The sequence below is a fragment of the Budorcas taxicolor genome, chromosome 7, assembly GCF_023091745.1.
Source record: "Budorcas taxicolor isolate Tak-1 chromosome 7, Takin1.1, whole genome shotgun sequence".
Taxonomy (NCBI): Eukaryota; Metazoa; Chordata; class Mammalia; order Artiodactyla; family Bovidae; genus Budorcas; species Budorcas taxicolor.
In genome coordinates this window covers 58418102-58435330 of record NC_068916.1, presented here as the reverse complement: position 1 = coordinate 58435330, position 17229 = coordinate 58418102, and the positions used below count along the sequence as shown (strand labels likewise).

Genomic DNA, 17229 nt, shown 5'->3' with positions numbered 1-17229 from the left:
TGGATTACAAGCAGTGCCCCTCTTCTGTCTAGTGCTGTTCAAAATATAATATAAGTCGATAGGCAAATAGATGCCAGGCCAAAATTGGCATTGTAAAAGGTAAAAGATTTTGGAGTCATCTTTCTCATAAAGATGGGAAATTTCTAGCCTCACACGTATGGCAAGGTATTTATTTAATGGCTCGTTTCCTTGGGTGTATATAAAAATTTTCTGAATGATATACTCTTCCAACATCAGCATGTTTTGTAGGCTTTCCATTTGTAAAATGTTTTTACAGGGGCTGGGGGATTTTCTTTGGCTTTCAAGCTGTCTGAAAATGGCAGCCACTGGGAACATACTGAGGAATTCACGTGTTTTCTCCCCAGGAACCATGTCTGAAAGCAAGAAGCAGAGCTATAAAACCCCTAGTCATTTTACAAATAGATCTTCTTCCCCAGAGTAAATGAAGGCAATTCAAAATAAGGACCATTGTAATTCTTAAATTGGTTGTCATTCCTACCTAGCTTACTTGCTATTACCAATTTCTAAGACTTACTTCAACCCCTACTGAGTTGAAGCTTTTTTTTAATATGTATGACCAAAAGCCACATCAGTCTTTTCACTATCCTTAAAAGTAAATAGAATTACTGTGTGAAAGCTATAATGTTGCAGATTGACCTTGTCTTAGAAGAAGTGTTTATTTGCATCTGTATTCAGAATGTTTAGCACCAGTTATAGCTGGGTTATATATAATCAAATTAGCTATCACCTATTCAAGTATACTTTGTGCTTCTCTAAAAATATTTTCTTAGAAAAGAACTTAAAAAACACTTTCCTTCTTGTATCTATTGAGTCTAACCATTTATATTCTGAGAATTCTAATTATGTCCCTTGGACAATATCTCTAGGATTTCAATTTTATGTAAAAAGTGGTTATCAGAGGACATATTAGACAAAATTAAATATGTAATTTTCTTTGTACTGAAATACAGTGTCACTGTAAATGTTGCCTTTGCCAAACTTTGCAAATTTTTTAATCTGCAATTCGTGCTATTGTATTGGTTGACAATAAAGACCAAACGCAGTGCAGAAATATTGGTCTCTGCCCTGCCTTTGGTTTTTAAAACACCAATGGCTGTTGAAGAAAGAATCAGGATGTGAACTCTGGAGTCACCAGGTAGGTAAATGAAATTAAATATTTTTTAAATATATTTAAAATTAAATATTTTACATTAAATATTTTTATTTGTCAATGGTTTCAATGTAAGTCTACTAATATATCCACCCATCCATGGTTATAATTTTTTTCATGACTTCTTTTCACTGGCACATTGCAGAGACAGGCATGGTATCTCTCTGAGTAACAGTGTAAAATCTAGTTTCTCTGAATCTTAGTTCAAAAATTGAGTGCAAACAGAAAAACGGGAAACTTTTTCAGTAATACAGATGTACTTGTCTTCATTTTTTCCTTCTAATCTTGTTCTTACCCCAACACCCAGTTCCATTTGTGGAACAGAAAGGGAGATAAATGGGAGTGATCCTGTGTTGAAAATTTCCCCAGGGAATTCTGATATGTACCCTCTCCCTACTTAAGAACTAGGAATTTGGAAGATTTTCAGTATTCTGAAACCAGAGTCCATGCTTATAACCAGTATGCAGTTGAGACTCCTTGACACTAGTTACTTGATAGTCTACAGAAAACCACTTTGAGAAAATGCTGCAAGGATAATCTTGGCATAAGTATAGCACAGTGCCTAATAGCATGGGCTCGAGGGTCATAAGTCTATATTTTAAATCAGGCTTCATCATTTATTAGCCATATGACCACGATCAAGCTCTTTACCCTTTGGGTCCTTTCATCACCTGTGAAGCGGTGATAACAGAACTACATAATAGAATTGTATCAAAATGAGATAAGATATGTAAGACCCTGAATGCATTAAATGTATTAAAAGATCAATAAATTTCATTTATGATGATGAGAATGATTATATGGGTGTGATGAGATGATTTCCCAGCAGGTTTATTTATGTAGGGTACCTCAAAACCAACTAGGAACATGCAGATCTGGAGCTCTGGTAAACTGTAAATAAACCATGGATAACAGATCTAACAAATGAACATGCTTCTTAGATAAGAATAATACTAGACTCATCTCCTACAAGGAGATAAAAATAAAGACAATGCTTTTACTCCCAAATTAACAGGACAGTGTTTGATTATTTGCCAAGTTATCAGATGATATCCCAGGACCATGACCTCCCCAAAATAACCTAAAATTTAATCATGTGACTTGGAGGCATTAGCTCACAAATAGTTACATGTGGGGAAATGTGATTATATAACACAATTTCTGTCTCAAATATGTTCAAAATGTATTTTGGTCTTAGGAACACAGCAAAGAAATATTTATACAAAGTGATTTGTTATGTGTAAGGAGACACTCTTATAAAGAGGAGAACAGCATAATATTATTTATATTAAATGTGTCTACTTGCCTACTCTGTTTCCATTTTTAATATTCTCATAAAATATAATGAAATGAGAAGAAAGGCTTTACCCAAAGGCTATGCTTTCTTCAAAGATTGTTTATAGACAATAATTTCACTAGCCCTCACTCAGGGGGCAGAAAGTTTTTAGTCTGGTGGAAATCTGATCAACGGGTACCAAATACTTTTGGCCTTTAGTTGAGAAGTATTTCTGAGACCATGCTCAGACTTAACAATATATATATCCCACAGATACAGGTGGGAAAACAGTGGTTAATATTGCCGGGTATTTTCCATTCGTGTTCTTGTCCCAACCATGATTTTCTGATGGTAGTAATAAAATGGTTGCTAAGAACTGGCTGCTCTGGAAAATGGATAGGAATGAAAGGAGCTATATAATATGAACCATGGAAGGACAAAATCACCACCTGAATGCAAACATACTGGCCTTAGAAAATAATGAGGCTACTAGAAATACTGAAGCTTCTTCAGGTACAAATGACCTGCTTATTGTTGTTACTGCTTTTTAAAAGGAATTCAAAGATCATTTCCCCAAATAGGAAGTAACATCACACATTGTCCTGGGAGACATTGTAGTAGAATATTTAATATCTGTCTTTAATTAACACTAATAACCTGTCTTCGAGTTAACTTTTGCTTTCTATATCCAACCACTCAGACTATTTCAAACAATATACTGAATCACAGCATCTACACAGGATATACTAGAGAGAAAAATATTACCCCCTTTGACACCAGTTTTGCCTTATTCCTGAATTAAATATACTTGTCGTATTCATGATTCTTTTTTCCTGTTTCAATGAGCAGAAAGAAGCTAAGCTCATACCATTGCGAAGATGCATTTCTTTGCAGCATTGTTAAATAAAATGTCCTGGGTGTCATTTAATTCAGATGGATGAGATCAAAGCCAAGGACAGGATCATCTTTTCTCTGGAAAAGGAACTGGAGACCCAAACAGGCTATGTACAGAAGCTCCAGCTCCAGAAGGAGGCTTTGGATGAACAGCTCTTTCTGGTCAAGGAGGCTGAATGTAACATGAGCAGTCCGAAACGAGAAATCCCAGGAAGGGCAGGAGACGGCTCTGAACACTGCAGCAGTCCGGTAAGTCTATTCAAATTGAAGTTAAAGACTCAGGAGTCATCTTTTATTTAGTACCTAAGTTTTACTTTTCACTTAAGCTCTTTTCCTGTTTACTACAGAGAAATCAATTCTATCTCCTGCTATAAAACCAGGGAGTATCTTGGGAGCAGGGTTTTCTATACTCATAGACAACAGAGTGATCTGAACTGCTATTAGCTGATCACAAGAGAATTACAGATCTTTTAAAATTCTTCATAGAATTTTTCTAGCCAAATGATACCTGTCCGACATCAGTGTATTTTAAGAATCGTCAATTAGATGAAAATACTTTGCCTCTTGCCAAGACTGGGAATTTTCCCTTGTATGAACAATTGAGTTGGAAACTGGTAAAAATGGTTATCAGGTACAGGGGTCAAAATGTGTAACTGTGTAAAAGACTAAATCATGTGTAACCGTCATCTGGAAACTTCAAGTCTGGTTGAGTTTGATACTTATTTTCCTGTATTTTCATCATTTTATATGAGAAAGTATTTTTAGAAATGTAGTGATAGAAATCAGCTTGTATATAGTTTAGTTTCATATCTTTTATCTCTCAAAGTATTTACCTGCTAAAAAGATGGCAATGTATTATTTAGGAACAAAGATAGATTTCAAAGTATTGCTAATACTTAGAACTCAGTAATGAATAATTTATGGATATATATATATCTCTCCTGGTAGGTAGGAGAAAGAATACTGAACTAGATTTTAGCAGATGTAAGTTTTAGTTCTATCACTGACACCTACCTGCAGTGTAGCAAAATTGTCAAGAGAATATGTTCTGAAGTCATACCCTTTAGTTTAAATTCTGGATCTGCCAATTGTTGTGTGACTTTAGCAGATCCTTTGACAGCTCAGAGTTCGCTTGTCTGTAAAACAGAGGCAATAGTGGTACTGCACAGAGCTAGTCTGAGGTTAGGAGAAAAGATATGCAAGATACTGAGCATGGAGTCTGGTGCATAGCATCCAATGTATGCTAGTTATTGAGCTACTGTTAGAGGCCTTGAACAACTTAGACCTCCCTAAATCTTCTCAGTTCTGCAAAATCTTCCAGGATACTATGAATCCAGAGATATAATGTGTGTGGAACTGCTTTGTCAACAGTAGAGCACTATCAACATGTAAGATGATAATGGACATGTAAGTGTGTGATGGTCCTGTGGACTCTAGAGCACAGAATTAATGTATGATTGCTATGTGTGAAGTGATTCCATGTCTGTTACACCAGTGTGGAAGCCAGCTGATCTGGGCAAAATCTACCAGCAAAGTCTGTCCATTAATCTACTGTGTCTCATACATGGAGGCAATGCACCAGCCTTCTGAGTCTGACCTTTTTCTCCAAAGGTATGCAGGAATTTGCAGATCCCATCCCCACCTCCTGTTCTAGACTCCCTTTGGCTGAATGTAGTAACAGGACGCCCCTCTAACCTGTGGGAAGCACTGTGCAGCCGTGCCGTAAGGGATGCTCCTTGGGCCTCATGTAATCACAGCATGACCCTGATCTCACAGCTCACAGGTCTCATAGACTGATCCAGCTTTCTACCACTTCCTTTGTCAGGAGTCAGGGCCCCAGGGAGCATCTGCCACATAGAATTCATTTGCAGTTTCAACCAGGCGTGATCTTAAACCCAAGCAGTGAATTTGGGGGTTTGGAATAAGGTAAATATTTACTCTCTTCTGAATAAGAGGACATTTTACTCTCAACTCATAAGCCAGATGAAAGGAACTAAGCCTGTTAACTTTTAAGAGTAGTACTCTGAAACTTTGTGAAAAGTTTTGTTGAAGAAATTCCCATTTTAATTTTCTTGGGTAGGATTTGCGAAGAAATCAAAAGAGAATAGCTGAGTTGAACGCCACGATAAGAAAATTAGAAGACAGGAATACCTTGCTTGGAGATGAACGAAATGAATTGGTGAGTTCTAAGCAGATTTTTTTTCAAATTTTATTATTTTTTAGGCATTTTGTTATAGTAGTATGTCCACATTCATTCACTCAGTCATGTCCAACTCTTTGCGACCCCATAGCCTATAGCCCACCAGGTTGCTCTGTCCGTAGAATTTTCCAGGCAAGAAGTCTGGAGTGGGTTGCCATTTCCTACTCCACGGGATCTTCCTGACCCAGGGATCAAATCCTTGTCTCCTGCACTGGCAGGTGGATTCTTTACCACTGAGTCACCTGGAAAGCCCCTATAGTAGTATATATGATGTTATAGTACAGAATAGTAAAGAAAAGTACACAAATAATAAAGGTACAATTCAATAAATATGCCCAATGTGTAGTACTCATGTAACTACTAGCCTGATGAGTTAAGTGGAAGACTACCAGCATCTCCGAACTTCCCCTTCTTGAGACCTCTCTCGATCACCATCCTTGATCACCATCCTTCTGAAGTTAACCTTGGTACTGAATTCTCTTACTATAGATGTCGATCGCCATTTTAAAAATGTGTTGTAGGAAATTCCCTGGAGTTCCAGTGCTTAGGACTCAATGCTTTTACGGCCAGGGCCCAAGTTCAATCTTTAATCAGGAAACTAAGATACCACAAGCTGTGCAGTGTGTCCAATAACCACCAAAAAAATGTGTTGTAAATGGAATCATACAATAATTATCCTTTTGTGTCTGGCTTTTTGCTCAGTGTTACATTGATGAGAGTCATTCATTGTGTTGCATATAGAATTCATTCATGTTCACAACTCCATCCTATTCGTCCCTGGTGGCTCAGAGGTTAAAGCATCTGCCTGGAATGCTGGAGACCCGGGTTCGATCCCTGGGTCGGGAAGATCCCCTGGAGAAGGAAATGGCAACCCTCTCCAGTACTCTTGCTTGGAGAATCCCATGGAGGGAGGAGCCTGGTAGGCTACAGTCCATGGGGTTGCCAAGAGTCAGACACGACTGAGCGACTTGACTTCACTTCACTTCTTCATTATAGAAGTATATGGTATATATATATTTTATTATAAAAATATATGGTACAATATGTATATACAATTACATATGGTAAGTATATGTATATATTTATTCATCTATTGTTAATGGACATATCTGTTGTTCTATGATAGTTTAAAGTTGTTTATGGTTCTACTACATCATGTCCTGGTGAGAAATATGTTCATGTCTGGGGGGACTATACCAAGGGGCAGAATTACTGGATCATAGAGTATACATGCAGTCAGTGTCAGCACTTGTTACCGAGCAGTTTTCCACAATTGTTGTGACAATTAAACTCCCTCCAATAATATATGAATTGCATCTTCTCCTTGTCTTCATAAACATGTAAAGATAATATTATAGATCATTTTGGTCATTTTGGTGGGTATGAGGTATATTCTTATTATAAAATTTTCATTTTTATTTTCCTTCTTACTAATGAGGCAGAGTAACTTTCCAAATATCTAGTGGCCTTTTTGATATCCTGTGTGATTTGCCCTTTGTCTTTCGCTCGTTTTCTTTTGTGCTACTTTCATTTGCTTATTGGTAGTAGGAATTGTTTTCATAATTTTTAGATGTTTATGTTTAAAATATCCTGCATATAGTTTACACTTTTTTTGGTGGCTGTTGCTATAATGCAGTTATTTTCAGACTCTAAACAGAGGGACACATTGTCTTATGTCTTCCCAGTTAAAGCGTGTGCGGGAAACCGAAAAACAATGTAAACCTCTTCTGGAAAGGAACAAGTGCCTCGCCAAGAGAAATGATGAACTGATGGTGTCTTTGCAGCGCATGGAAGAGAAACTAAAAGCCGTTACCAAGGAAAATTCAGAAATGGTGTGTATCACACACTCTGCAAAAGGGCAGCTTCCTTGTTTTTATTATGCCACTAACCTGCCTTCCTGGTCTTCCCCAGTTTATGTTTAAAATGTTATACAGTGCTGTTTGTGAAAGTTTAGATTCTTCCCTTATAAGAAGGAAGAACCCATAAGGAAGAAATCAAGAGCAGGCTGCTGGCTCTGAATTTTATGGAGTTTCTAAATTTTGCAGAACGATAGGAGCACTTCCAGGAATCTGCACACTCTCCAAAAGCTCCAAAATAGAGAAGCAGAGTTCCCACCTGTCTCCTCAGCCATGGAAGCCTGCTTCCAGGATGAACAACAAGGCCCTCCTACAGCACAGGGGACTGTATTCAATATCCTGTGATATCACAATTATCCTATGATAAACCAGAATGGAAAAGAGTATGAAAAAAGAATACATATGTATACATATGTATAACTGAGTTACTTTGCTCTACAGAAGAAATTAACACATCGTAAATCAAATATGATTCACTAAAATTTTTTAAAAATAAAATGTTTTAAAAAGAAGCCCCCTTCCAAGAGTTTTACTAATGTATTCTTTATAGAACAGTATAGTAAGTACCCACATCTTCTAAGATCTTCCATAATAACTGGAAATAGATGCCATCATTTGCCTTATATAGAGAGGTGATGTGCTAATGTACTCTTTCAGACTTCTAGTCCAGCTGTAGAGGTCTTCAGACATTCCCAATGATTTCCACCTATTATAGCAGACAGAATATACGTGAAGATATTAGTTGGTGTGTGTGTCTATGTGTTGAAGCTAGGCAGTTTTCACATTTAGCTGGAACCTCATAAAATTTCTACAAACATTTTATATTAACCACTGAAGTTTGGGATTTTTAAAGTCTCCACCTCTACTTTCTTTTTTTTTTTCAACTCAGAGAGAAAAAATCACATCCCATCCACCCTTGAAGAAATTAAAATCTCTAAATGACCTCGATCAAGCTAATGAAGAACAAGAGACAGAGTTTCTAAAACTTCAGGTCATTGAGCAACAGAACATTATTGATGAGCTCACAAGGGTAGGTCTTCGTTAATCTGTAAACTCTAAGCTGTTCTCAAGGACAAGTAGGCAAGAAATCAGCATACACTAGAAGCACTTAATAATTTTGAATTAGCCCCAAAGGTCCAAGTTCATGTGATCAATATGTAAATAGGTTCAAAAGACTATTCCAAAACTCCTTTATATCCTTTAACTGTTTTCTATCTTTTCAGTTATAATCCTTTGTTAACTAATTTGATAACTCAAATAATAGCTACAGAGCACATTAAAAGAATTCCCAAATGTATTATATATGAGTAGGTTGATGGTGTGATATATCTTATAATTTACCTTCTAGTATCAAGATTCTGAGGCTCAGAGATGAAATATTTTGCCTACAATAACAGGACTATAGGCCTCTTATTTCCCTGATTCAGTGTCTGGTAGTTTAATAAATATTTGTCAAATGAACAGCAATGTCACAATGACATGACAGCTGAAATTCCAGTCCAGATGTTCTGAGGACTTCAGTACCTGCTGAAGTAGGTCAAGCAGTTGTTACTCCCATCTGCATCTGGCTGAGACCTATGTTACGTTAAAGTCACTCAGTCATGTCCAACTCTAATTCTCCAGGCTAGAAGAGTGAAGTGGGTAGCCTGTCCCTTCTCCAAGGGGTCTTCCCAACGTAGGGATTGAACCCAGGTCTGCTGCATTGCAGGCAGATTCTTTACAAGCTGAGCCACAAGGGAAGCCTGTGTTATCAACAGCTTGGACTAAGATCTGTATCTGCATTTGGGTTTTCCCCTTTGCCTCTCTGTCTTTGTTCTGCAAGTGACATCTGTGATCACTCTAACTTCACGACCAAGCCAAGGCTTACAGAAATGAACTAGTGATGGGAGAACTTCAGACAGTATTCTCCAGAGTAGTGTGAACAACATGATTTACTGCTATTGAGGACAAAAAGGATTATAAATTCTGCTTATAATTATTTATGGTTCACCCTTTAAAAATTTTCTATATTGAGTGTATGTTATAATGCATATGCGGCATTAAGGAGAGTCATCTAAGTATAAATTTTTAAAGTTTTGAATATATTGAGATTGGATGATCAAATTATTTTTGTTTATAAAGGTGGGGAAAAAATGAACACCACTGGCTTAATCTAGGTTATTTGTTAAACATGCCCTTCAAATCTCTATGCCCCTCACTTCAGTTCCACATCCTTAATAACTCATAAATCTCACAGATTCACTAGTCTAAGAATTTGCTTGACTTTGAGTATCCTAGGTTTAAGCTAAGTTTCTTACAGAATTTTGAGATGTTGAGGCATTTCTAGACTTTCAGACAGACATAAGTGTTACTTATTTCAGACTTTCAGACAGACATAAGTGTTACTTATTTCTTCTACTTTTGAATTTGTACAATAACCATATGGAATACTTAGAAGGTGGACACCAAATTCCCAGAGTATCTCCTTTCGCAAAAAGAATGAATTAAGAAATCAGTCATTATATCTGGGCTTCCCTGAGCTTAGTTGGTAAAGAATCCACCTGTAATGCGGGAGACCCCGTTTGATTCCTGGTTCAGGAAGATCTGCTGAAGAAGGGATAGGCTAACCACTCCAGTATTCCTGGGCTTCCCTTGTTGCTTAGCTGGTAAAGAATCAGCCTGCAATGCGGGAGACCTGGGTTCAAACCCTGGGTTGGGAAGATCCTTTAGAGGAAGGCAAGGCTACCCACGCTAGTATTCTGGCCTGGAGGGATCTGAGGAAACTGAAGAATCCTACTTTAGGAGAAAAATGAATAGCTATTTTGTAGTTCATTTCAAGTATAAAATAAAGGATGCCAATTAGGAGCACAGTGTACTTCCTGACTGTGAGGCTCTCAGATCCACACAGATTATCATGAAAAGTTGTAAAATATTCTTCCTTTGAAAATACTTAAGTATCAAATCCAAAATTGCCCAATTTTACTAAACATAATCTTATTTTAAATAGAAATATGTCATGCCTCATGGAAAAAACAACTCTGTCTTTCAAAACAAAACAAAACAAAAACCTATAGGGAAATATGTACCAACTCAAGATCTAAAAAGCCTTTCATCTCTTTTCCAGGACCGGGAAAAGCTCATTCGTAGAAGAAAGCATAGAAGAAGTTCCAAGCCAATTAAGGTAATGAGGAAACTAGGTTATCAGGCTTTTGCCACACACACAAGCACAGCCAGAGGAGTGAGGCTTGCCAAGGCATCTTCCTGCAAAGACATGATAAATCAGATATTCCTGAGCTGTAGCAGAGCATGGGGTTTATTTGCCAGAAGAAAATCTTTCCTCTTGATAGTTCTTAGAAGTCCAAAAGTGATTGTGTTGTTGAAAAAAACAATTGTGTTGTAGATTTTAAGCTGAAAGTGTTTGCTTTAGTACAGGTTTTCTGAGTGGAGAACCCACTAGATTTGACGTAGAAAGGGTTATCTGTTATTTGACAAGCTGGAGAGTCACGCTTCAAGAACATGCATGACATATGATTTGATGTCTCCCATGAATAATATTAGCATCTGATACCCATCCTATAATTGATTAAATTATATTTTCTTTATTCACTTGGGCAATAGTATTGATAATGCCAATTGTAATATCTGTATAGCCTCTTAAAATCCACAAAGTTTTGCTATTTAATTTGTCAGTTTGTTTGATTTTTTTAAACAATTGCCTCATTTGATAACGCACATTGAGGTACAAAAAAATGGGGGCTTGAATCTACTACCAGTGAAATGTACAAATGTTTCCTACTTTCTAGAAAGATAGAATGACAAGATGTATCCAAAGCCCAAATACATGTTTATTTCTTTAATCATAAGGTCTTCTAAGAAAATTAATTATAGACTTTGCAAAATATATGTAGTAGATATTAATCACATTATTTATACTTTAAAAAATATAAAATAGTAATTAAGTAAAAATTATAAAGCCACTTAAAATGATGCCATTGAATAATGAAGATATGGGAAAATGTTTATAGTATTTAAAAACACAAAAAAACAGTTGCCTCATTTTTTTTTAATTTTTTTAATTTTTTTTATACTGTATTGGTTTTGCCATACATTGACATGAATCCACCCACGGGTGTGTGGAATGAAGATGATAGGATTTGATAATCCCTTCTCATAGATACCTGAACTTTCAGAACTTCTTGATTATAGCTTAAATACCCAACAGAAGAAATCACATAAAATCAGCATGATATACAATGTAACATAAGAGAGGATCCAAGGTTTTTATGAAGAGAGCCAAATATTAATCTTCCTCCAAAGTATCAAAGTGAAATAACATAGAAGAAACATTTATTGGAATTATTGTGTTCATGCTTAATATGTTTATTTTATCAAAGAAACATTAAAGGAGCTATGTGTTCCCTGTTCATTTGCATGTCTGCAGTTGACAGTGTGTTGGTAATGTGTCGACTTTCCCCACTTAGTTTTTTTGGTAAATGTGTGCTGTCCCTCCATTAGAGGCCTGTTTTGGACCCATTTATTGGCTATGATGAGGACTCCATGGATTCAGAAACATCATCAATGGCCTCATTTAGAACAGACCGAACACCAGCTACTCCTGATGATGACTTGGATGAGGTAAGCTTTTTTACTTTTCTCATCTTTTCTGATATCGTTACATCTTTCCTTGAAGGGAGAGAAAAAGCATTTCACTTTTCATCTCCTTTATGAAAAGCACATACTCTCATAACAGTGACCAGTTTTGAGATCTTGCCTGGCTTTATTACCTCTTGGAAAAGAGCTACACTTAAGTTATGTAGCCCTTGTAGAAACTTCTCTGAAGTTCAGCTCTGTAGCTTGAAGATTTTTTTCAAGATATATATAATTACTCTCCCAAATTCTTCATCCAGAGAAAGTGTGAACCAAATGACAAGCTTAGAAGAACAAGCTTTTTTTTCTGATTTGTTTTTATTTATTTATTTTATTTAAACTTTTTATTTTATATTGGGATATAGCTCATTAATAATGTTGTAATAGTTTTAGGTGGACAGCAAAGGGACTCAGCCATATATATATATATGTGTGTGTGTACCTGTTCTCCCCCAAACTCCTCTTCCATCCAGGCAGAGTTCTGTGTACTATATAGTAGGTCCTTGTTGGTTATCCATTTAAAATAGAGCAGTGTGTACAGGAACATCCCAAACTCCCTAACTATTCCTTTCCCTCTCCCTTCCCTCCAACAACCGTAAGAAGAACAAACTTTTGAATTTAAGTCTAAGACAGTGTTTAGCAAAGTGTGCTCTGTAGGCCACCTTCAGCAGAACTATCTAGGGTGTTCAGTTACTGTGGAAGTTCCTGGACCACACAACTCTTGACTCAGGATCTTGAGGATGGAATCCCCAAACCTCTCTGATAATTGTGTTACGTTCTCAAGTTTGAGACCTAAAGCTGTAAAACTATGTTTTTGTAATTTACCTGGGGAAGAAGTTGTTAGATATGAATATATTGCAAGGAACTGAGACTAAAATTCTGATTAATATCTCCTCAAATTTGCATCCAAAATCTGGGTATAAGTCCACAATTTTCTGTAACCAATCCCAAATGGGCAATAATCAGAAATATATAAATAAGTAAATGCTTCTTTTATTTGTAAATACTTAAATATTTCTGCAATTTGCATCTTAAAAGTGTTATAGTGTTTGTGCCTGTAACATCCTTTAAAATTAAGAATAAAATTACATAGAATCCAAAATTATGCAAACTTTTATTTCTCTTTAAACAATATGCATGGACACAGGACATAAACATAACATAATTATTTTTTGGCTATTTTTTTTTAACCTCAAGAGTTTGGCAGCTGAAGAATCTGAGCTGAGATTCCGACAATTAACAAAAGAATACCAGGCTCTCCAAAGAGCATATGCCCTCCTGCAGGAGCAGACTGGAGGCATCATTGATGCTGAAAGAGAAGCCAAGGTTAGTGTACATCTGCGCGAGTGCCCTGAATGGGCTTGCAACAGCTGTAGCATAAAAGTGCCACAGACATAAAAGTATCAGTAGGATAGCTTTCCTTGTACCCTTCTCTCCAATGCAGCTTTTGAACTGCTTTATCTTTTATGTCAACAAACGCTGGCTCTAGAAACATTAGAACCAACTTAGATCAATGCTTTTGTTCCTTTAAAGACATTTGAGTGCCTAGTTCTCATTTATGCTATTTGAAAGCTTAGACTTTCAAAGTTAGACAGTGTTGAATTTTGATAATCCATTTTTGTTTAGTTTCTTGCTTGAAAAAAAAATCATCTTTCAAAAGCAATGGTTAGCCAGTTCCTTTTCTTAGTTCATAAGTGCCCAGCGTTACATTGACAGCTTACTGAGAATTGTCACTGATAATATCTCACTTAACCCTTGTGCCAGCCCTCTAAGGTAGGTATTTTATAATAGAGGAATTTGAGGCTCAGAGAGGTTAATTGAATTGCTCAAGATCACACAGCTAATAAATGGAAAACTGTTGATTCCAAGTCATATTTTACTAGGTCAGTAATTTTTTTCCATTATCTTGCAACTGCCTCACATAAGTCTATTAAAACACACACACACACACAGTACTAATATTTGACATTTACTGAGTCCTTGCTGTATTTCAAGCATTGTTCTGAGTATTTTATACACATTATCTTATATAATCCTAAAACAACTCTATAAGTTAGATGCTATTATTAACTCCTTTCTAGAGGGGAGGAAATAGTAGCTTAGTAGAAGTTAAATGTAGCTTAGTTATGTTAAGGCCAGGATATGTAGCTTATAGGAAAGCTAGGATACGAACCTAGTCCTCCTGAGTTCAGTCATCACCACCATGCCATAACTGCCTCATATGTTAGTTTACATGGGTCAAAAATGAATGTGACCATCCAGTGATTTTATCTTATTTCCTTATTAGAAGGTCTACAGTGTACTGAGGAGTGTTGTAGGAACTATGTTAAGTTGGTTAGTGGGAAAGGATAGATATTATAACTATATATGTTTCAATGGTAGCATTCATACATACATACATGCACACACACATACCTAAAAGAGCAAACTTAAAAAAAAAAAAAACCCATGGTGAATTGAAATAAACAGATAAGCAATCATTAGGAAAGGATGTGTGTGTGCTTTCATGTCTATGCCCAAGTACTATAAGAGTTGTGGATTCTTTTATCAGTATTTACTACCCATTCTTATGAGCATAGGATTGGTCAATGCAAATAACAGCATATGCCTTGTTTTTTGGAGAGGTGATGATGTAGAAACCAGTTCTCTCTTTAGTCTCACTCTCCCATCAAAATACAGGTTTAGAAATGTTTATGGCCATTAAAGTAAGAAAACTTACTATTCTAAGCAAAATAGTCTAAAACAAATCAACATATGGGAAAAAGAGTAATAAATTTAAAGAAATTAGAAATAACAAAAATAGTTACTATAGGTGAAAAAGTTATCAGAGAAAACAGAAGACAGTTGTTTCAATACAAGAAATAAATAGGTTAAAGGTAACATAAAATAATTCATTCAAAGTTAAAATAATTGCCAGCTAAGTTTGAAATTTTTAAGGTAATTATAAAGGTAAATATAATTTTTAAATTTTTAAATATAATTTTTATAATTTATAAAGGTAAATATAATATTTAACAGTTCAAAGAAATATTTTCCTCAAGTGAACAATAAGAAAATAGTCCTTACCATCGCTGATTTTGTTCAACTTTATACCAAAGAAGCTATCCAGATCATAAGACAACGAAAAACAAAAACTGTGTATGGCAGAAAATAAAAACAGATAATAGGATCACATAGAGAGAGAATAGAAGAGAATCTAAAAAATAACTATGCTAAATGAAATAAGGTCATTCCATCCAAATCAGTGTCCCAAACTGCTGATGTGTGTGCATATGCACACACATCACACACACACACACACACACACACACACACACACACAAAGCACATGATAGATACATACATAAATACTTACACAGATTTGCATTTAAACTTACATATAAGGCCCAAAATTGGCTTTGAAAGGTTTTGGAGAGGCAAACGCGAGAAGACTTTTCCAGAAGGGCACTTGTTCAAAGAAAGAAAGAAATGGAGAGGTTCAAGGCATATTTAGGAAACGAGATCACTAGGCGGTAAGGAGTGGACCCTGAACTGATGAATGGTGGGGAAAGATTGGAAATGTAAGACCAGTTCTCGAATCCCAAACTAAAGTTGAAATTTTAACCTGATGGTAAAGGGAGCCACTGAAAGTTATATGCAGAGAATTGAGAATGTAAAAATAGATTTAAAAGTTTCTTCAATGGTAGAAAATTATTTTTTCTTCTCTCTCATTGTTGAGTTCTAATCAGGGAACATGACGGGAAGAAAAAATGTAGAACTACCATTTTACTTATTGAGTTCTGGAATTTTGATTTCACTAGGCTCAAGAACAACTCCAGGCCGAGGTGCTAAGGTATAAAGCCAAAATAGAAGATCTGGAAGCGACTCTGGCTCAGAAAGGGCAGGTAGGCATTTGGTTGCTCGCACTTCTGCAGATGCAGACGATTCAATCTGACCTTCCACTAGATCACCCTGTGCCCATTCAGGACACGGCTTGGCTCTCCACAGTGATCTTCTCAAACTGTGTCCGAATGTTGAGCTCTCTGTTTCTGTCCCTGGTGTTTTGCTGGCCAGAGCGTGAACCCAGCTACAAGAGCGAATGAGGCTGGGCAAGAGAGAGAATGTCCAAGGAAGAGGAGCGCTGCACACTTAGCCTAGAGTGATCATGACCTGCTAAGACCAAGACCCGCCCCTCAAGCTGCATTCTTTGCCTCTATGCTACATTGATGGTTCTGCATTTTAATGTTTTCCATCCATATGTATCTAGCCTGTGTGCATTCTGACCCCTTTCACTTTTTGCCTGTGTGGTCACTTCTGAGTCCCCAGAAGGCTGGTCCTGGATTATTCAGACTGAAAAAGATAGAGTTAGCGAGTGACAGTGAAAAGGGGGTTAAATTTTCCTGGCAACTTTGGCCCCAACATCTTAGAATGAGGAGCTGGCTGGGGTGAGTGACATTTACCAGTCGTTGGCAGGCAAACAAACCGGGTGGAGAGAAGACAGCTCTGGCAAAGTGGTTTGACGACACATGCTCTTTCGTGCCACTCTGAAATGCTGACTGCGCGATATTCTTTGTCAAACAGGATTCACACTGGGTAGAAGATAAACAACTTTTCATTAAGAGAAACCAGGAGCTTTTAGAAAAGGTATGTGGGGCGCAACACCCTAATGGGGCAGAGGAGAGACTGATGAGAGATCCAGGAGCAGCAGGGGGTCCTCTCAGGAGTGGCACAGGGGCTAGGGGACGGGGAGGCTTTTCCAGCTGTGCTCCCCTCTGCTGCGTGCCCAACCGCATCTCTGTCACTGCCATCACCATCAGTTGAGTGGCCCGTGGTGTGCATGGCTCTGCTGGGCATTGTGCCGACTTGAAAGATGTGATCCCTGAAACCTATTGATTTGTTGCATATATATATACTGTATATTTACTGTACATATATATATACCCATATGCACACACATCCTATGTGGTTGTCCGTCTACAAGAACACTTATGAATAGGACTGATGATTTTGTACAAGGAAGTGACTCCAAGACATGCTGCAACCTAGCCTTGACTGGGTTCTCACTGTTAACTTTTTGCTAATCTTGGCTGCTTATTTATGTATTTATTTTATGAAAGAACGTTTCAAAAGATACATCCAAAGCATAAAGGAGCGTGTCCCGGAGGTTGTTCAACAAATCAAGATATAGAGGCATGGTTTTGGCCCAATAGATAGAATTAATTTGGGT

At 36.9% G+C, this 17229-nt stretch overlaps 1 protein-coding gene across 1 annotated transcript in view; it reads left to right on the top strand.

The window, feature by feature from the left end:
- The window catches only part of JAKMIP2 (janus kinase and microtubule interacting protein 2), a 56300-nt gene that overhangs the window by 12742 nt on the left and 26329 nt on the right, over positions 1–17229 (top strand). Inside the window, exons 3-11 of the mRNA XM_052642723.1 lie at positions 3381–3590; positions 5422–5520; positions 7227–7373; positions 8287–8427; positions 10501–10557; positions 11892–12011; positions 13221–13349; positions 15824–15907; positions 16584–16646. Coding sequence (XP_052498683.1) covers positions 3381–3590; positions 5422–5520; positions 7227–7373; positions 8287–8427; positions 10501–10557; positions 11892–12011; positions 13221–13349; positions 15824–15907; positions 16584–16646 — 1050 coding nt within the window. The remainder of the gene's footprint in view (positions 1–3380; positions 3591–5421; positions 5521–7226; positions 7374–8286; positions 8428–10500; positions 10558–11891; positions 12012–13220; positions 13350–15823; positions 15908–16583; positions 16647–17229) is intronic.